The sequence below is a fragment of the Salmo salar genome, chromosome ssa26 (genome assembly GCF_905237065.1).
Source record: "Salmo salar chromosome ssa26, Ssal_v3.1, whole genome shotgun sequence".
NCBI classification, from domain to species: domain Eukaryota; kingdom Metazoa; phylum Chordata; class Actinopteri; order Salmoniformes; family Salmonidae; genus Salmo; species Salmo salar.
Window position 1 is genome coordinate 3,025,395 of NC_059467.1, and position 21,503 is coordinate 3,046,897.

The window sequence follows — 21,503 nt, forward strand, 5'->3', positions numbered from 1 at the left end:
TGCGAGAGAGACAGGTTGAGGTTGCCAGGGTCAAAGTAGAACAGAAGGTGTCGTATGCTGAGAAAGTGAAGAGAGTAGAGGATGATGGATCAAGGGTGAGTAGTAGCCCTAGGCCAATACAGAGTGATAGGAATGTATGCTTCACTAAGGTTGGCTTCTTAGCATTCATTGCCAACTGTACCGCAGAAATTGCATGTAAATCAGAGAAAATAGATGTTTTAGTGGCAGCTGCAGAGAAGTACTTAGGTGTATGGGGTTTTACTGCAGAAGGGTTTCTTGGTGTGTTGAACGAAAGAGGCCTGTCCTCCCAGGCAGTAGGCCTGGTATAGGATCAGTTCAGATCAAGTTAGTGAAATGGGGTGATACATTTTTGTTGTTGTAGTATTGGTATATACAGTAGGTGTAGGGTTAGTTGGTAGTGCATTATTTTTCTTCCTTTTCCCCCTTTTTAATTTTTGTATCACAAAATGTAACGTGATCGACCACACACGACCGCACAGTAGGTGGCCTCATGCGCAAACAAAATGTGCGAACGTCACATAATACCAAAGAAGAAGAACGTCATGACGTAACCTCAGAATCTGACAGAAAAACTCACAACAGTTTACTCGAACCGGGTAATAGTCATAATCATCAAGACAACCTGGAAGAGACGGATGTATCTAAGAGTATTACACAGCATGGACTTTATGTAAATATCGTTACAGCAAGATGTGAAATGACCCAGGAGAAAATACCGACTGAGACCAACGACATCATGTTGGTCCGAAACATGAGAGATGGGACCCCTGTAAGTGAAATGAACGTTGCCCACGTTTGGACATCCTTCAAAATATTTAGCTAGCTACTGTAGTTAGCTACGGCTATGCCGGAAGTGTCAATAACGTTATTTAGTCCCTCTTTTGTTGCTACCAGTTAGTCGAAGTTAGCATGTTATTAGCTACTAGCTACTAGCAAGTACGTTAGCTTTCTAGCTAATGTTAGCTATTTCTTCTGTTTTCGCTAGCTAATATCTCTGCCATTTTGACAATCTCATTTTCACGAGGTTATTGTGTCCATATAACTACGTATTTTCATGATTCGGACACATACACGTTAGATAGCTTTGTCGCTACATTTTGCGAACTCGTTAGCAATAAAGTTTGCTGTCCGTGCTCTTGAATTCCAATCTGGTATGATTAGCTAGGCGAGGGTCGGGGTCATATGAACAGGGTGCACATGACAGTAAGTGGCTATAGCTACCACAATAACATACAGCTGGGTGCCCTAAAATGTCTTTATCCAACATAACGTTGTAATAAAGCAAAATCTTTGGTCTGGAGCTATGCATGTAGCGAACTAGCAAATCCCATTACTTACTTGACTTTATCATTTTCTTTTATACTGATAGGACAGCTGAAAATACATTTTTGGTTATGGAAAATATATTTCACAGGTGTTTAGGTGTTACAATGATTCTCTACACTATACTTGCTTGTTTTGTCACATAAAAAAATAAATAGGCGAACTATTCGAACTTTAGCAACCAGGAAATGGCGATGCGATTTCTGCATAGTGCATCTTTAATTGATACAATCAAGATTTTCTTTGCCACTGGCCTACACATAATACCCCTTAATGTCAAAGTGGGATGATGTTTTTGGAAAATGTTACAAATTAATAAAAAATTACATTGAATATCCCTTTGGGCATGGTGAAGTTAATAATTACACATTGGATGGTGTATCAATACACCCAGTCACTACAAAGATACAGGCATCCTTCCTAACGCAGTTGCCTGAGAGGACATGAGGCCAATGGTGACTTTTTAAAACAGTTAGAGTTTAATGGCTGTGGTGGGAGAAAACTGAGGATGGCTCAACAACATTGTAGTTACTCCACAATAGTGATTAACACCGGGATCCTGGGACCACTCTTCACATTTCCTGAAAAAATGTAATGACAAGACCCGGGAAATTACAACATTTCCCCCAATGTCGCATTAATGCAATTCCAAAAAATACACAACATGCGCAGCAGCAGATTGGCCAAAAGTAAAATGGCACATTATCCAAACAGGTTGTTGCATGGAAGCCTTTAGCCTAGCGTATTTCCTTCACACGAAGATGCAATAATTTCAAAGCGCACGCATAATTGACACTGCTGGACTGCACACGAGAACCGAATGCAGTTTAGAGTTCTCATCATAACTGAAAATTAGATCATGTTCCGACCCAAGCCCGGTGAGTTGAAGCCTGAGCCCCAGTCCTACATCACAGAAATTAACCAGAAAAAAAGCCAGATTTCTAGAAGACAGCAGGCTATTTTGATTTAAATGTGTTGAGAACAACGCGGCGGAGGCAGGCAGCAGCGGAGTAAGAAGACGAGGAAACATTTGTCCTTTATTGTACAACAACGCTTGAGAGAACATAAAAACCATCAAGATATTTATTGTGAATCGCCCATAAGTTTGAAAAAAAAAATCTGTATGATTTTTAGGCTATATTGCCCAGCCTTACCTTCCATAGATTTACACAGTAATTATAACAACACCCGGATGATGTCTTCCAACCGATCTGAGCTCTTGCAGCATGAACTGACATGTTGTCCACCGAATCAAAGGTTCAGAGAATTAATCTAGTACTGAAAGCATAAGCTAGCTGTAGCCATCACTGCAATGGATTAAATGTGGTTGAGTAGTTGACTCAAAGAGAAAGTCAATAGTTGAACAGTTTTGAACTGTTCAACTATTCTTTTCCACTTAGCTTGCGAAGGCTGTTAGCTAGTTTAGCATACTCAAACAGACTGGGATCTTATGTTAGCTAGCTGGCAATGGCTATCCTACACTAGTACTCTTCCAAGTCAAGGTTTTATAAATGTATTGCCACTGGGGCCCGCCAGTTTAACTGCTAAAATGCTTGCTAACTACACTGTACTGCATGATTGTAGCGGGTTTACTAACACATTAGTTGTGGTAGCTATGCTCACTAAAATGTTAACTAATATGGTGACATCGATGTAGGCTGTGTGTAGTGGTTATAATATTAAGGTTTGACTTGAGAACTTTTCTTCATCTTCACACAGCTGATGTCCACAAGCGAAGGGAAAAGATGAGAGGAGAAGGACTTATATATTATATATATTTTATAATTTTTGCACCTGTGTTCTTACTTAATATAAACATATACAATTTCAGTAGCACATGTCTTGTGATGGACTGTGCCATCCCCACAGCCTCCACGGTGGATTAGTCCACTCAAAGAGGTGGGAATCAGACTGGTTTCTTGTTCACCATGATAATAAATATGTACTGTCAAACATCTGGACTCACCTCTACTTATTCAAGGATTTTTCTTTACATTGTAGAATCATAGTGAAGACATCAAAACTATGAAATAACACAGATGGAATCATATAGTTACCAAAAAAAGTCTTAAACAAATCTAAATATACTGCTCAAAAAAATAAAGTGAACACTTAAACAACACATCCTAGATCTGAATGAAAGAAATAATCTTATTAAATACTTTTTTCTTTACATAGTTGAATGTGCTGACAACAAAATCACACAAAAATAATCAATGGAAATCCAATTTATCAGCCCATGGAGGTCTGGATTTGGAGTCACACTCAAAGTTAAAGTGGAAAACCACACTACAGGCTGATCCAACTTTGATGTAATGTCCTTAAAACAAGTCAAAATGAGGCTCAGTAGTGTGTGTGTGGCCTCCACGTGCCTGTATGACCTCCCTACAACTCCTGGGCATGCTCCTGATGAGGTGGCGGATGGTCTCCTGAGGGATCTCCTCCCAGACCTGGACTAAAGCATCCGCCAACTCCTGGACAGTCTGTGGTGCAACGTGGCGTTGGTGGATGGAGCAAGACATGATGTCCCAGATGTGCTCAATTGGATTCAGGTCTGGGGAACGGGCGGGCCAGTCCATAGCATCAATGCCTTCCTCTTGCAGGAACTGCTGACACACTCCAGCCACATGAGGTCTTGCATTAGGAGGAACCCAGGGCCAACCGCACCAGCATATGGTCTCACAAGGGGTCTGGGGATCTCGGGATCTCATCTCGGTACCTAATGGCAGTCAGGCTACCTCTGGCGAGCACATGGAGGGCTGTGCGGCCCCCCCAAAGAAATGCCACCCCACACCATGACTGACCCACTGCCAAACCGGTCATACTGGAGGATGTTGCAGGCAGCAGAACGTTCTCCATGGCGTCTCCAGACTCTGTCACGTCTGTCACGTGCTCAGTGTGAACCTGCTTTCATCTGTGAAGAGCACAGGACGCCAGTGGCGAATTTGCCAATCTTGGTGTTCTCTGGCAAATGCCAAACGTCCTGCACGGTGTTGGGCTGTAAGCACAACCCCCACCTGTGGACGTCGGGCCCTCATACCACCCTCATGGAGTCTGTTTCTGACCGTTTGAGCAGACACATGCACATTTGTGGCCTGCTGGAGGTCATTTTGCAGGGTTCTGGCAGTGCTCCTCCTGCTCCTCCTTTCACAAAGGCGGAGGTAGCGGTCCTGCTGCTGGGTTGTTGCCCTCCTACGGCCTCCTCCACGTCTCCTGATGTACTGGCCTGTCTCCTGGTAGCGCCTCCATGCTCTGGACACTACGCTGACAGACACAGCAAACCTTCTTGCCACAGCTCGCATTGATGTGCCATCCTGGATGAGCTGCACTACCTGAGCCACTTGTGTGGGTTGTAGACTCCGTCTCAAGCTACCACTAGAGTGAAAGCACCGCCAGCATTCAAAAGTGACCAAAACATCAGCCAGGACGCATAGGAACTGAGAAGTGGTCTGTGGTCCCCACCTGCAGAACCACTCCTTTATTGGGGGTGTCTTGCTAATTGCCTATAATTTACACCTGTTGTCTATTCCATTTGCACAACAGCATGTGAAATTTATTGTCAATCAGTGTTGCTTCCTAAGTGGACAGTTTGATTTCACAGAAGTGTGATTGACTTGGAGTTACATTGTGTTGTTTAAGTGTTCCCTTTATTTTTTTGAGCAGTGTATATTTTATCTTTGAGATCCTTTGCCTTGACAGCTTTGCACACTCTTGGCTTTCTCTCAACCAGCTTCACCTGGAATGCTTTTCCAACAGACTTGAAGGAGTTTCCACATATGCTGAGCACTTGTTGACTGCTTTTCCTTCACTCTGCAGTTCAACTCATCCCAAACCATCTCAATTGGGTTGAGGTTGGGTGATTGTGGAGGCCCGGTCATCTGATGCAGCACTCCATCACTCTCCTTCTTGGTCAAATAGCCCTTACACAGCCTGGAGGTGTGTTGGGTCATTGTCCTGTTGAAAAACAGATGGGATGGCGTGCTGCTGCAGAATGCTGTGGTAGCCATGCTGGTTAAGTGTGCCTTAAATTCTAAATTGGTGACTGACAGTGTCACAAGCGGAGCACCATCACACCACCTCCTCCATGCTTCACGGTGGGAACCACACATGCAGAGATCATCCGTTCACCTACTCTGCGTCTTACTAAGAAGACACAGCGGTTAAAACCAAACATCTTCAATTTGGACTCATCAGACCAAAGAAGAGATTTCCACCGGTCTAATGTCCATTGGTTGTGTTTCTTGGCCCTAGCAAGTCTCTTCTTATTATTGGTGTCCTTTTAGTAGTGTTTTCTTTGCAGCAATTTGACCATGAAGGCCTTATTCACGCAGTCTCCTCTGAACAACTGATGTTGCGTTGTGTCTGTTACTTGAACTCTGTGAAGCATTTATTTGGGCTGCAATTTCTGAGATGCAGTTAACTCTAATGAACTTATCCTCTGCAGCAGAGGTAACTCTGGGTCTTCCTTTCCTGTGGTGGTCCTCATGAGAGACAGTTTCATCTTAGCACTTGATGGTTTTTGCCACTGCACTTGAATAAACTTTCAAAGTTCTTGAATTTGTCCGGATTGACTGACCTTCATTTCTTAACCTGTCAAGGTATAGGGGGCAGTATTTTCGATTTCGGATGAAAAACGTGCCCAGAGTAAACTGCCTAATACTTGGACCCAGTGTCAAATATTTGGATAGAACACACTCTGAAGTTTCTAAAACTGTTTGAATGATGTCTGTGAGTGTAACAGAACTCATATGGCAGGCAAAAACCTGAGAAAAATCCAACCAGGAAGTGGGAAATCTGATGCTTGTAGTCTTTTCAAGGCATTGCCTATCTAACACACAGTGACTTATGGTTAATTTTGCACTTCCTAAGGCTTCCACTAGATGTCAACAGTCTTTAGAACCTAGTTTCAGGCTTTTGCTGTGAACACAGAGCGAACAAGAAGGCCGGGAAGTTGGTGACTCAGAAAATGACATGAGTTTTGTGGCGCGCGTTCACGTGATGAGGTAGCTGTGTTCCATAACGTTTTTCAAGACATTGGACACGTTTTGTGTTAAAAAGGCCCTAAAGATTGATGCTATACAACGTTTGACATGTTTCAACGAATGTTAATAGAACTTTTTTTTACTTTTCGTTGTGAAATTTTGGGCGCGCTTCCTACATTTGGAGTAGCTTACTGAACGCGCTAACAACAAGGAGGTATTTGGACATGAATTATGGACTTTATCGAACAAAACAGCATTTTATTGTGGACCTGGGATTCCTGGAAGTGCCTTCTGATGAAGATCATCAAAGTTAAGTGAATATTTATAATGCTATTTATGATTTTAGATGACTCCAAAATGGCGGGTATCTGTATTGCCTGTTGTATTTTTCTGAGCGCCGTACTCCGGTTATTGCAAAGTGTGCTTTCCCCGTGAAGCTTTTTTGAAATCTGTCACAGCGGTTGCATTCAGGAGATGTTTATCTATAATTCTTTGAATAACAGTTTAATATTTTATCAACGTTTATGATGAGTATTTTTGTAAATTGTTGTGCTGATTCACCGGCAATTTTGGAGGAAAAATATCACGCGCCAATGTAAAATGGGTTTTTCGATATAAATATGAACTTTATCGAACAAAACATGCATGTATTGTGTAACATTGAGTCCTAGGAGTGTCATCTGATGAAGATCGTCAAAGGTTAGTGCTTAATTTTAGCTGTATTTATGGTTTTTGTGACCCCTCTCCTGCTTGGGAAATGGCTGTGTGGTTTTTCTTGTGTTGGCACTGTCCTAACATAATCTAACTTTATGCTTTTGCCGTAAAGCCTTTTTGAAATTGGACAATGTGGTTGGATTAAGGAGAGGTTTATCTTTAAAATGGTGTAAAATAGTTGTATGTTTGAGAACTTTGAATTATGACATTTTGTTTTAAATTTGGCGCTCTGATTTTTCACTGGCTGTTGAATAGTGTGAACCGTGGGTGGGACGGTAGCGTCCCACACAGCCCTGAGTAGTTAAAGATATGATGGACGGTCGTTTCTCTTTGCTTATTTGAGCTGTTCTTGTCATAATATGGATTTGGTCTTTTACCAAATAGGGTTATTTTCTGTATACCACCCCAGCCTTGTCACAACACTGATTGGCTCAAAGCATTAAGAAGGAAAGAAATTCACTTTTAACAAGGCACACCTGTTAATAATTTGGTAGCAATGAGATAGGTACATGTAGTAGTTCCAGATAATTACAAAATGTCCAAGTAGGTGACCTGGAAGACGAGACAAATTAAAGTGACATATTCATGTAAAAAATGGTCAGATATCAAACTCTTGGTTCAGACCTCTAGGAGACATGGTACACAAACGGTGAATCCAATCCATTACAATTCTCTTCTCCAATAATAGATTATCAAAAAAAACGATAACCTAAACTAAATAGCAAAATGAAGAATTGCGATTGATTTATTGAATTTTATCATTTGAATTTTGACCGTCTTAAAAAAAGCATTGTCAATTGCCAGTTGAGAATTCATTAGATTTGTCACAATTCATGTTATCACAACAATGCAATTAAATGGCAGACATGAGAAATGATTTGTCATTTATGCATTTACATTAGATTTTTAAATGTGTCAGTGTTGTACTGGTTAGTACCATGGGAATTAAATATCAGACTTTTTTCTTTTTCAAATTGGCAGACATGCGTACTCAATCATGAAAAATGATAATGCAATTTATTTTGCATTTCAATTTGAATTTCGTCACAAAATGCATACCCATTGAGGAAAAGGAATTGCATGATTTGTCATTTGACCATTTGCATTTCCAATTGAGTTTCGGCAGGTAACTGCTTCCATTAATATTCATCAGAATTAACCAATAGGAAGCTTTAAGAGTCTACGTAACTAATTTACATTCTTTTTAATTCTGAGGTCCCGAGTTTCCGACATGACCTGAACGCGACAGTAGTATCCCTACTGTAGCATCTCCCCACGTTGACATATTTTCACTTTTAAAACAACAAGGATGGGTGTAGCAAGTTCTTGCTCAATGTTGTTATTACAGATCAGACACTGCTGTTTTGCACCGTGTACTGTCCTAAACAGCCCCTGTCACTATCTTCCCATTGCAGCACACCACCGGCCGTGCCAAGGTGTCCCATGCAGTTGTGGTCATCTTTCTAGAGTTCTTTGCTTGGGGACTACTTACAACACCAATGCTGACTGTAAGTAAACACACCAGACACCCAAGTTTTAAGTTTGATATTTTATTAGTAATTTTAACACAGGAGACAGTTTTATTACTCATCCTTGAGATGTTTCTACCTGTGGTAAATTCAATTGATTGGACATGATTTGGAAAGGCACACACCTGTCTATATAACGTCCCACAGTTGACAGTGCATGTCAGCCAAAACCAAGCCATGAGGTCAAAGGAATTTTCCCTATAGCTCCGAAACAGGTTTGTGTCGAGGCACAGATCTGTGGAAGGGTACCAAAACATTGCTGCAGCGTTGAATGTCCCCAAGAACACAGTGGCCTCCATCATTCTTAAATTGAAGAAGTTTGGAACCACCAAGACTCTTAGAGCTGGCCACCCAGCCAAATTGAGCAATCGGGGGAGAAGGGCCTTGGTCAAGGAGGGGACCAAGAACCCGATGGTCACTCTGACAGAGCTCCAGAGTTCCTTTGTGGAGATGGGAGAATCTTCCAGAAGGACAACCATCTCTGCAGCACTCCCTCAATTAGGCCTTTATGGTGGAGTGGCCAGACGGAAGCCACTCCCTATGACAGCCCACTTGGAGTTTGCCAAAAGTTTCCTAAAGGACTCTCGGACCATGAGAAACTAGATTTTCTAGTCTGATGACTTGTCAGGATCGAGGGAAAGTTGAATGGAGCAAAGTACAGAGAGATCCTTGATGAAAGCCTGCTCAGGACCTCAGACTGGGGAAGAGGTTCACCTTCCAACAGAACAACGACCCTAAGCACACAGCCAAGACAACACAGGAGTGGCTTCTAGACAAGTCTCTGAATGTCCTTGAGTGGCCCAGCCAGAGCCCTGACTTGAACACGAATGAACATCTCTGGAGTGACCTGAAAATAGCTGTGTAGTGACGCTCCCCATCCAACCTGACAGAGCTTGAGAGGATCTGCAGATAACAATTGGAGAAACTCCCCAAATACTGGTGTGCCAAGCTTTTAACGTCATACCCAAGAAGACTCTCGGCAGTAATCACTGCCAAAGGTGTTTCAACAAAGTACTGACAAAGGGTCTGAATACATATGTGCATGTGATATTTCAGTTTTAAAAATGTCTAACAAACTGTTTTGCTTTGACATTATGGGGTATTGTGTGTAGATTGATAATAAAAATATATATTTTTAGAATATAGCTGTAACGAAACAAAATGTGGAAAAAGTCAAGGGGTCTGAATACTTTCCGAATGCACTGTAAATAGGTAGGTGCTGCTGAATGTCATTATTGGTGAGTTTGGACATTTACATGTGAATGTGAACGAGAGACATTGTGCAAATGAACAATACTGGCTATGGCGCAGCATGTGTACATTCTGTGTGGAGTCTGGAGTTGGTAGGGCAATGGGCCTACCTGGAGAAGATGGCGGAAGAGCAGACAGTCCGAGAACGGAGAGGAGAAAAAATGCAAGGAAATCAAAAGACAGTGCCAGCTGTACAGATAATTCATCCAAAGGGCTTTGACTTCTCAAACACGGCAGAAATCCAACACAATATGATGCCCCGTCACCTTATTAATTCAGCCACTTACTTAGATAACTAGCAAGTTAAACTAAGGGGTTGCTTTAACGTAGAATTCTTTGTTTTTCACACTGGGAAAAAAAGATAAAAATGCATAAATATCTTTCTGCTCGGCATCAGACAAATTTTGTCCTTTGTTGCACTTCTCCACTGGGATGAGAAAACGGGCGTTCTATCAGCAGACAGCGCTCTGACTGATGTGTAGCTACTTATCTCTGGTACTTTTCTCGGTGTGGCCAGCCAACTTTTCTCCGGTAAAATGCAAGCTGGCTATATTCTTTCTGTGATCAACTGAAATATGATGGTCATGCATTGATTTAGCAAAAAATACCTTGCTTTTTCATTGTAAGCTCATTTAGCCTACTTCCAGCCAAATAGCGTTGCACTTCATTTTCATCAGATGACAACAGACTATTTTCTGCCAAATGTGTTGCACTAAAGTATTTTCTGTAATGGAAAACTATAGTTGCACGTCCCTGAACACTCTCTATTGAAGCAAAAAAACCACTCACTTTCAATATAAAACGCAACCGCTGTCAAACAGCTGTACTCATCTGCTTCCGCTTTCTCCAGTTGTGCTATTTACAAACAAACACGTGACTGGCTCAAATCGCACACTCTGAGGACGCGGCCAGGGATGCCATTTGGGCCGGTGGCTTTGTGTATTCACTCATGAGAGTTCCTCACGTCAGACTCGGAGAGCGAAAACATCTGGTTCCGGAGCAGCAAAAGCCTTCCTGGATTGCTCAGTATTGTCTGCCTCGAAGAGTGCATAGATTGTGTTAATCTTGTCTGAGAGGGAGAGCACCACACAGCTGGATTTGCCTTTGTAGTCCGTGATAGCCTGTATTCCTTGCCACATGTGTTGCGAGTCTGAGTTGTCAAACATCGATTAAAGTTTGCGTTTGTAGTGTCTTTTTGCATCCCTAAAGGATTTGTAGAGCTCGTTCCTGCTTGCCTTGTTCACGCCACCGAATTGTTGGGGTTCGCGCTGCTGACATTGAATGGTGCAGGATGGGCTCTCGGCATGGTACGGATTTCTCTGTTCATCCAGGGTTTTGGTTGGGGTATGTCCGCATTGTTTTTGTACGTACATCATCAACACATTTCATAATGAAGCCTGTGACTGACAATGTATATTCCTCAATATTGATGGATGAGTCCTGGGTGGATGAATCTTTGAACATATTCCAATTAATATTCTTAAACAGTCTTACAGCATTGAGTCTGCCTCTATCCAGCACTTCACTATTCTTTGTGTTGGTGGCTCCCTCTTGAGTTGCTGCTTCTAGGCAGGGAGTAGGAACAGAGAGACTTGATCTGGTTGGCCGTTGTGGAGGCGGGGGACAGCTTTGTATGTGTCACAGATGTTTGTGTACACATGGTCCAGCACATTGTTTCCTCTCGTGATCCCGGATCCATTTTTGTGATACTTTGGAATAATAAATAATAAACTTGCTTTGTTAAAATCTCCCCCGTCCATAAAGACTTCTTCCGGGTGAGAGGATTCTTGATTTTCTTGTACAGTTCGCCGAGTGCCGCTTTGATGTTTGCTTGTAGCTGTATGTACACAGCTGTGGTAATAACGCACGTGAATTCCCTCGGCATATCGTGGGGTCCAACTTTTAGCACCAAAAACTCCAGGTAGGGTGAACAGGAGCTTGAGGTGTTTTTAACTTCGGTTCACCATGAACTGTTGACGAGGAAGCATACGCCTCCCCCTACTCTTACCAGAAGCCGGTGTTCAATCAATACGGAAAATTGAAAAGTCGTCTGGTTGAATAGCAGAGTCAAGTGAATTGTCCATACGCCATGTCTCTGTAAAAACCAAGACCCAGCATTCCCTGATGTCCCTCTACGATTGAAGCCTTGCTCTGAGTTCACAAAGTTCATTTTCCAGCGATTGGACATTAGCCATCAGGATGCTATAAAGAGGAGGCCATGTAGCCTGTCTTTTCAGCTTGGCTTGGAGTCCCCCTTTCGTTCTTCTTCTTCATCACCGGCATTGCCTTCTGTCTCGGCCAGCAGCAACAGGTAAGCCAGCTGTGCGAGACATTTATTATTCCAGATCTGGGAGGCTGAGTGATAAGTCTGTAGCTTCTGATTCATGATCCAGAAGTGTTTGTTGCTTGTAGGAAATTATTGCACAAACATTCTGAGCAAACAAAGTCATAATTAATGCAAAAATACTAATTAATAAAAGCATAGTCAAGCAGGAAGCGGGCAAGACGTGCGCCCTCCTCAGTGCCCCAAAGGTCATGAATGAATGACTGCATTATCTGTAGAGACTTTGCAAATGACCTAACAAGGGTATTTGTATTGTCTCCTTCTGCTGTCCTCCAGGTTCTTCATGAAACGTTCCCCCAGCACACATTTCTCATGAATGGTCTGATTCAAGGTGTTAAGGTAAGAGGCATTTCCATTTGGGTTGCTTTTAAGATTCAATGTTTAATACATTAATTTTATTTTTTTAAATACGAACTTTTATCTCAAAGATGAGAGGATATTTGGTTACTATGCTCACTTTCTAATTTCAGACAGCCCTGTTCTTTTAATGTTTCTGGATTCTTTTTAGGTGATCTAGCTTTTTGGTGTAGGTGAGAGGTGCGGTGGGAAACTGTTTGTCAAGTTTCTACTAGGCATAGGCAAAAATTGACAATCTGGTTTGTTCATCACATTCATCAATGGTGAAAAGAGCTGAGTATTACAGCATTGTAATATAACATATTGTCATGTATGACAGAGATGGTTGTCAGTCAGAATCACAGAGGGTTGAGCTTGCCTGGCAACCCAGGTCTGCCTAAGGCTTGGTCATGATCGTCTATGTGCTGCATTTACTACCCACAGCAAGACCCCGTTACTATACTTCAGTTAGCTATGTCACACTCTTTATGTGCTTAGGTGAGCAACTTTAACATTGGTAATGTAGCTCTTTCACACCTACATTGAGTTGTGTGAAACGCCTGCCCATATAGGTCTCGTGCTTGATGCATTTTTGGCGTAGCATTGTGATTACATTTTACCCACCCCCCTGTGTCGTGTGTAGGGGTTGCTGTCTTTCCTGAGTGCCCCTCTGATAGGTGCCTTATCAGATGTTTGGGGCAGGAAGTCCTTCCTGCTGGTTACAGTGTTCTTCACCTGTGCCCCAATCCCCCTAATGAGGATAAGCCCATGGTAAGAGGCACCAGTAGACATAGCACCCTTTGTGCTCAGTCACATGCTTCTCATGTGAGTGATCTCTACAGCGCTCTCCGTGGCTTCTGACTGTGAACCTGCTGGGAACAAGGGTCGTATGTGGGCAATGGGAAAATCTCAATTGCATACTCCTCATGTCCTCTCTCTTCACCTCCTTCTCAAAACCTATTGGATGAGAAAGCCATAGGTCCCTCCCCTCTGACCTTCTCCTCCAATGGGTTTTGAGAAGGAGGCAAGAAGAGAGGAAGCGAGGAGTAGGCAATTGAGATTCTCCCTATGTGTTTTCTGCTGATGCTTACATTTCTCTCAGTGAGAGAAGGTATCTTTGCTGCTGAATTTAAACGCAACTTTGTTTTCAATATACATTTCTATCAGTGTTGAATATTTGTGACATTTCCTCCTGTTTTGAGTAAGATTTTTACTTTTGAATGTTTCTCTGCAGGTGGTATTTTGCCATGATATCAGTCTCGGGCGTCTTCGCTGTGACTTTCTCTGTAATCTTTGCATATGTTGCAGACATCACTGAAGAACATGAAAGAAGCACAGCATATGGACTGGTAATGGTTCTTGTCTGTCTTAACGCCTTATCCCCCACCACCCTTACAACTCATGTTAAAGAGGATAAAATAAATTAACACACAAATGTTGAGGATGTTCCACCTTCCCCTTCTGCTTCAGGTGTCAGCAACGTTTGCCGCCAGTTTGGTCACGAGTCCCGCCATCGGTGCCTACCTTTCTGCAAATTACGGCGACAGTTTGGTGGTGCTAGTGGCCACTATCATCGCAGTGGTGGATATCGCCTTTGTCCTATTGGTCGTGCCAGAATCTCTCCCAGACAAAATGAGACTGACGTCCTGGGGGTCGCCTATCTCTTGGGAGCAAGCTGACCCCTTTGCTGTGAGTGACATTGACATAACCTGACTCAAATTGAATAAAATGTTATACCTTATGTACATATGCAAGAAGGCCATTAGCTCCGTAAAATGGCGATTTTGCGGAGTAGAAAATTGAAGGGCTGCATACGTCTGCGTATTTGGGCTACGCAGGATCGTCATTTTGCATTCTTGCGTATGTTGGTTGGGAACAAATTAGCCTCAAGTCTTACATCTGTTCAATATGTTTAGAATTTCACTGTGATACTACTGAATGTTGACCACTTGGTTTTTCTTCCTCACATGTCATTTGTCCACAGTCTCTTAGGCGAGTGGGAAAGGACCCGACAGTGCTGCTTATATGTGTCACAGTGTTCCTGTCCTACTTGCCAGAGGCAGGCCAGTACTCCAGTTTCTTCCTCTACCTGCGACAGGTGCGACTGGTTATAAGTCAGTTATAACAGGTTATAAGAATCATGGGAAGTCTTAAGTCATTCTAGCATTGTTATCAATCATTATGTAATGTTATCTGACCAGTGTTGCCAACAATTTTGCGGTGAGTTTCGCTATTGGCTCCTTGATTTGTCGCTAGAAGTCTCTAGATGTTTTGCCATTGCTGCGACGACGTCACAGCACAAATTTGCCTTGCTGCGGCATGGCTGCAGTCCCTGATGTAGCGTTTTTGCCCCCTCTCTCGCCGCACATCCTCAACCTGTGTGTGCACCGTTGCTGTGAATCCTACTCTCGTTTGCGGCAGAATTTTGTGGGAAAAGCCCTCGTGTCAAAACTTCCCAAAGGCACCCTAAAAAGTAGCTGAATTTGTCACTAGAACCAATAAAAGTCGCTGGAGGGGTCTGAGCTTGCATAGTATAGCAACAAAGTCACTCAATTGGCAACATTGCATCTGCCTTGTCTAAACTAATTGGATATGTTGAGGGTGACGTGTATACTTCACTTTTATCCACACTGTGTAATATGAGATACACTGTGCTTTTGTGTTCCTTACCAGGTTATTGAATTCTCACCTGCAGCAATTGCTGCTTTTATAGCAATGGTCGGGATCCTCTCTATTATCGCTCAGGTATTGTGTTGCTATATCTATTTATCAACTGTGAAAAGTGTCGCTATTTACGATGTTCCACGTCAATATTTACCTCAGTAAACTATTAAAAGGTAATGAAGAATACAATATTTTGGATTTACTGTAATTTTTCTCTCACTTTTCTTTTAACAGACATTGCTCTTAACCTATTTTATGAGAACTATCGGGAATAAAAACACAGTGTTACTTGGACTGGGGTTTCAGCTGTTCCAGCTAGCCTGGTATGGCTTTGGATCAGAACCATGGTAAGTTTGTATTTGATCCACAGCCAAAATGATATCTCATACGTGCTAGAATACATAGGGTTGGTCTTTCAGTCTTTAGTGTTGTCCAGCTGTCCAAGTGTTGGCACCGCGTGAGTGTGGAGTGGATTTGTCCATTGTCCGTGTGAAATAGCTCTAACCACACTGTGGGACCTCCTGCCTTTCAGGATGATGTGGGCTGCGGGCACAGTCGCAGCCATGTCCAGTATCACCTTCCCTGCAGTCAGTGCTTTGGTGTCCCGGATAGCAGCCTCTGATCAGCAAGGTAAGACAACACCAGTCTCCTCTCTGTGGCTCTACCTTTTCCCCTCCACACATTGCCCTTACACGGAGCTGCAGAGGTCACTGCCACTGACCAACTAAAGAGCAACAGCTGACATGTATGTGACAACTGATTCAAGCCTTGGTCTATGTAATCTCTACCTTGCTCTCCCTTTCACCATAACAGGCAGGAATCATTATGCTTTTTATACCCTGTCTACCTGAGGTGTCTGAAAGGAGGTGAATTGTGAGTTTATCTGTGCCGTCAGAGTAAAATCTCTTTGTTACGTTTACAGGATGTGTCCAGGGAATGATTACGGGTATCAGAGGCCTATGCAATGGCCTGGGTCCAGCTCTGTATGGCTTCATATTCTTCCTGTTCAACGTGGAGCTGAACGAGCTTGACCCTATGACAGGAAGAAACAAAAGCACACCTCAGGAGCCCAGCGAGGTACAGAGCCCAGAATACGCTTACATCTTTAATTTCATGGCTGTGTAACTCTGATGAGATCATATGAGTACAGCTGTGTTCGTGTGATGGTGAATGTGATAGTCAGTTTGCTTTAGGCCCAAAGAGCACAAAAACCCCTTCTGTTGGCTAAGAAACAGTAGTTTTATTTTATGGCGTTGGATTAGTACAACAAAAAGTTATCCCATTAAGAGAAGCTTCTTCTACTTTTTGATGATGGTTAAAATAAGCATTATCAAAGTAAAACCTATCATCAATACATACAGTGCATTCCAAAAGTATTCAGACCCCTTCCCTTTTTCTACATTTGGTTATGTAAAAGCCTTATTCTAGAATGGATTAAATAAATAAAAAATCCTGATCAATCTACACACACTACCCCATAATGAAAAAGCAAAAACAGAAATACCTTATTTACATAAGTATTCAAACCCTTTGCTATGAGACTCGAAGTTGAGCTCAGGTGCATCTTGTTTCTATTGATCATCCTTGAGATGTTTCTACAACTTGATTGGAGTCTACCTGTGGCAAATTAAATTGATTGGACATGATTTGGAAAGGCACATACATGTCTATATAAGGTCCCACAGTTGACAGTGCATGTCAGAGCAAAAACCAAGTCATGAGGTCGAAGGAATTATCCATAGAGCTCCGAGAGGATTGTGTCGGCACAGATCTGGGGAAGGGTATCAAACAATTTCTGCAGCAAAGTTTGGAACCACCAAGACTCTTCCTAGAGCTGGCTGCCTGGCCAAACTGAGCAGAGAGGTGACCAAGAACCCAACGGTCACTCTGACAGAACTCCAGAGTTTCTCTGTGGAAATGGTTGTCCTTCTGGAAGGTTCTCCCATCTCTGCAGCACTGCACCAATCAGGCCTTTATGGTTGAGTGGCCAGACGGAAGCCACTCCTCAGTAAAAGGCACATGACAGCCCGCTTGGAGTTTGCCAAAAGACACCTAAAGGACCATCAGACCATGAGAAACAAGATTCTCTGGTCTGATGAAACCAAGATTAAACTCTTTGGCCTGAATGCCAAGCGTCACGTCTGGAGGAAACCTGGCACCACCCTTACGGTGAAGCATGGTGGTGGCAGCATCATGCTGTGGAGATGATTTTCAGCGGCAGGTGCTGGGAGACTAGTCAGGATTGAGGCAAAGTACAGAGAGATCCTTGAAAACCTGCTGCAGAGCGCTCAGGACCTCAGACTGGCGTGAAGGTTCACCTTCCAACAGGACAACGATCCTAAGCACACAGCCAAGACAACGCAGGAGTGGCTAGAGGACAAGTCTCTGAATGTCCTTGGGTGGCCCAGCCAGAGCCCGGACTTGAACCCGATCGAACATCTCTGGAGATACCTTAAAATAACTATGCAGCGACGCTCCCCATCCAACCTGACAGAGCTTGAGAGGAGGATCTGCAGAGAAGAATGGGAGAAAGTCCCCAAATACCAGTGTGCCAAGCTTGTTGCGTCATACCCAAGAAGTCTCGAAGCTGTAATCGCTGCCAAAGGTGCTTCAACAAAGTACTGAGTAAAGGGTCTGAATACTTATGTAAAAGTGTCTACGTTTTATTTGATACATTTGAAAAAAATATAATCCTGTTTTTGCTTTGTCATTATGGGGTGTTGCATGTAGATTGAGGGTGGGGGGACAGTTCAATCCACTTTAGAATAACACTGTAACGTAATACAATGTGGAAAAGGTCAAGGGGTCTGAATACTTAACGAATGCACTGTACATGCAAGCGGTTCATTTTGGTAACATTTATTGTGAATTTCCTTTCAGAAACCGACCATTCCCGGGCCGCCCTTCCTTTTCGGAGCCTGTTTAGTGTTGCTGGCTCTCCTTGTGGCCATCTTCATCCCTGACCACCACAGTATGGCAGTGAAGACCTACACGGACACTTGCAAAATCAGCACCAGCAACAACCTCCAGAGTTTAAACCCCCTGCCTACCAGCGAAGAGGACATAGAGCCTCTCCTGCAGGACAGCAGCATGTGACTGTCTGAAAGGGACTCCAACATGAGCCCCCCTAATGACCCCCAAACTACAACCTCAACCAGCAGCAGCCGACATGGAGCCATTCAGGGTATATCCTTCAACCACATTGAAAACACAAAGTTCTGTTTCTACGATTAGGGATCGGTCTTTTGTCCAGCGAGATGGTTTTATCGTTTACTGTGATTTTACATTGCGACAAGGACAGAAACACTTCTTAATGCACCGGGTTGAGTGACAATGTGTTTTGGTGTTTAACATTGCCCTAGACAGTGTTTGTGGAGTTGAAGAGATGACCGTAAGCTCTGCTGGTTTCTCATATGCTTAAAGAACCCCCCCTCCTATTAATGGGTTTTAAAGGCCAATCAATGCCCACTCTAGCTTTATGTTAATAAAATATTGACCTGTATCTCATCAAAGTTACTGTGCAATCTAGATTGTAAACGGATTGGTGTATAGTTAGGTAAATACACTACCTGACAAAGTATGTGGACACCTGCTCTTAGACCATCTCATTCCAAAATCATGGGCATTAATATGGAGTTGGTCCCCCCCCCTTTGCTGCAATAACAACCTCCACTCTTCTGGGAAGGCTTTCTACTAGGTGTTGGAACATTGCTGCGGGGACTTGCTTCCATTCAGCCACAAGAGCATTAGTGAGGTAGAGCACTGATTCATCCCAAAGGTGTCAAATCAAATTTTATTTTTCACATACACGTATTTAGCAGATGTTATTGCGGGTGTAGCGAAATGCTTGTGTTTCTAGCTCCAACAGTGCAGGCGTTCGATGGGGTTGAGGTCAGGGCTCTGTGCAGGCCAGTCAAGTTCTTCCACACCGATCTCAACAAACCATTTCTGTATGGACCTCACTTTGTGCACGGGGGCGTTGTCATGTTGAGTCGTTGTTGCTCCAAGACGTTTCCAATTCACAATAACAGCACTTACAGTTGACTGGGGCAGCTCTAGGAAGGGCAGAAATTTGACAAACTAACTTGTTAGAAAGGTGGCATCCTATGACTGTGCCACGTTGAACGTCACTGAGCTCTTCAGTAAGGACATTCTACAGTCAATGTTTGTCTATGGAGATTGCATGGCTGTGTGCTTGATTTTATACACCTATCAGCAACGGGTGTGGCTGAAATAGTCTAATCCACTAATTTGAAGGGGTGTCCACATGCTTTTGCGTATATATAGTGTATGTACCTTAAAGGTGATGCAATTTATTATAAATGCTGTGCCATATATTCTTTTTATTCTTGCCTTTTTTTCATGCATTGTTGAATCAGCCGAGTGAGACTTGACTTGGACTTGAATGTTACAGAAATAGTTGCTGAAAGAGTTGAACATGACATTCCAAATATGCCTATCCACCCTACAAATCCCAACCTGAGTATATTGTCAGCTACCTCAAATGTTTACCTCTTCATAAAATGTAAATTTAGACAAATCTAGGCCCCCTGATTTGGTATAGCTTCTCATAACCTTTAAAAACTAAATCATCACTTTTACAGCAACTGTTACCTTTTACATCTGAGTGTTAGTTCTTGTGTTGCATAAAGGTCTGGTGGGATTGTGGCTACCAGTGAAGGATTAATTTGAGACCCACAGTACAGTTGTACTCCTCAGTTTTTAACTTGAGACTTTAACATTTTAACTGCCAATCCTGAATTGAAATTAAAACCGTGATAATGGCATATTGTGGTACTTTAAAAATGTATTTTCAGAGTACAGTTGTTTGGCCTCATAACTATTGCAACTAGTTGGAAAGTGCTTCTTTTTTTGTGGTATGGTACAGGTAACTGTCAAAATAAAGAATACACTTGAGTAAATGAGGGCTCTGGCCGCTCTGTTATGGTGCATGTTCCTGGCATGGTTTAGTTCCACTCAACCCCTTAGAGGACAAGGTAAACACCAATGAATACACAGCCATTGAGTGATCACCTTCAACCTATAGTGAATCCTTTCTGTCCTGATGGAAGTGGTCTCTTCTAGGATGACGATACCCCCATCCACAGGGCACGAATGGTCACTGAATTTTTTGCTGAGCATGAAAACGATTTAAACCATATACCATGGCCGTCTGTTACCAGATCTCAACCCAATTGAACACTTATGGGAAATTCTGGAGCGGCGCGTGAGACCACGTTTTCCACCACCAACAAAGCACCAAATTATGGATTTTCTCGTGGAAGAATGGTGTCGCATATAGTTCCAGACAGTTGTAGAATCTATTGTATGCCAAGGTGCACTGAAGCTGTTCTGGCGGCTCGTGGTGACCCAATGCCCTATTAAGACACTTTGTTGGTGTTTCCTTTATTTTAGCGGTTGCCTGTATCTATTATGACCACAGACTGAATTGAGACCAAGATGTTGCTCTGTCAGATCTTAAGATTTTTTTAAATGTTGCTTTCTCAAAGATAGTTGGTGTAAAAAAACACAATACAACCTATATTTTTGCATACAATCATAACTAACCTGTAAAAGTGGAATTTAGTGTTACATTTTCCCTGTATTGTGTATTGTGTTCATTTTGCCAGCAGGTTTGAATCTAACTTATGACATATCTCTACAAACATGTTGATGAAACAGTATGAATCTGCTCTAACTTATGTAAGACCCAAGTCTTTTGGACTTTCGTAATGCAGCACTTTGTATATTTTAAGAACAAGGTTAATATATTTAGCCATTGTTATTGCTAAAGAAAACTATTCACTTCTGCAGTTAAAATATACTTATTTCTACATGAACGAGTCATTTACTCAACTCTTGCAGTGTAAATTATGCATTCATTTGCTGAGTACTGGACCTTAATTTCAATGAAAATGTGTGCCTAAAAATATATATACATGTTAATATACTGAACAAAAATATAAGCGCAACTTGCAACAATTTCAAAGATTTTACTAAGTTACAGTTCATGTAAGGAAATTAGTCAATTGAATTGAAAGGAATTCATTTGGCCCTAATCTATGGATTTCATATGACTGGGCAGCGGTGCAGCCATGGATGGGCCTTGGAGGGGATAGGCCCACCCAATGGGGAACTAGACCCAGGCAATCAAAATGACTTTTTCTCCACAAAATGTTTTATTACAGACTGTAATATTTCTAATCCCCTACAGTTTTGAGGCCGGTTGGACGCACTGCCAAATTCTCTAAAATGACGTTGGAGGCAGCTTATGGTAGAGAAAGTAACATTCAATTATCTGGCAACAACTCTGGTGGACATTCCTGCAGTCAGCATGCT

At 42.5% G+C, this 21,503-nt stretch overlaps 1 protein-coding gene across 1 annotated transcript; it reads left to right on the forward strand.

Annotated features, from left to right (window-relative positions):
- The first annotated feature begins 528 nt into the window (after nucleotides 1-528).
- mfsd14bb (major facilitator superfamily domain containing 14Bb) lies at nucleotides 529-18,930 on the forward strand. Its single transcript, XM_014174881.2, has 12 exons — nucleotides 529-790; nucleotides 8,456-8,548; nucleotides 12,441-12,503; nucleotides 13,144-13,271; nucleotides 13,735-13,849; nucleotides 13,971-14,189; nucleotides 14,485-14,598; nucleotides 15,174-15,245; nucleotides 15,399-15,511; nucleotides 15,697-15,794; nucleotides 16,087-16,241; nucleotides 18,045-18,930. The coding sequence occupies exons 1-12, from the start codon at nucleotides 719-721 to the stop codon at nucleotides 18,258-18,260; spliced, it is 1,458 nt and encodes a 485-aa protein (XP_014030356.1). The 5' UTR covers nucleotides 529-718; the 3' UTR covers nucleotides 18,261-18,930.
- The last annotated feature ends 2,573 nt before the right edge of the window (nucleotides 18,931-21,503 follow it).

Bases quoted from the DNA above. Each gene is read 5' to 3' on its own strand.
- mfsd14bb (XM_014174881.2), top strand. From the start codon at position 719: ATGACCCAGGAGAAAATACCGACTGAGACCAACGACATCATGTTGGTC. The intron at 8,549-12,440 runs GTAAGTAAACAC...GCTGTCCTCCAG, and splicing joins TTACAACACCAATGCTGACT to GTTCTTCATGAAACGTTCCC. The intron at 15,795-16,086 runs GTAAGACAACAC...TTACGTTTACAG, and splicing joins AGCAGCCTCTGATCAGCAAG to GATGTGTCCAGGGAATGATT.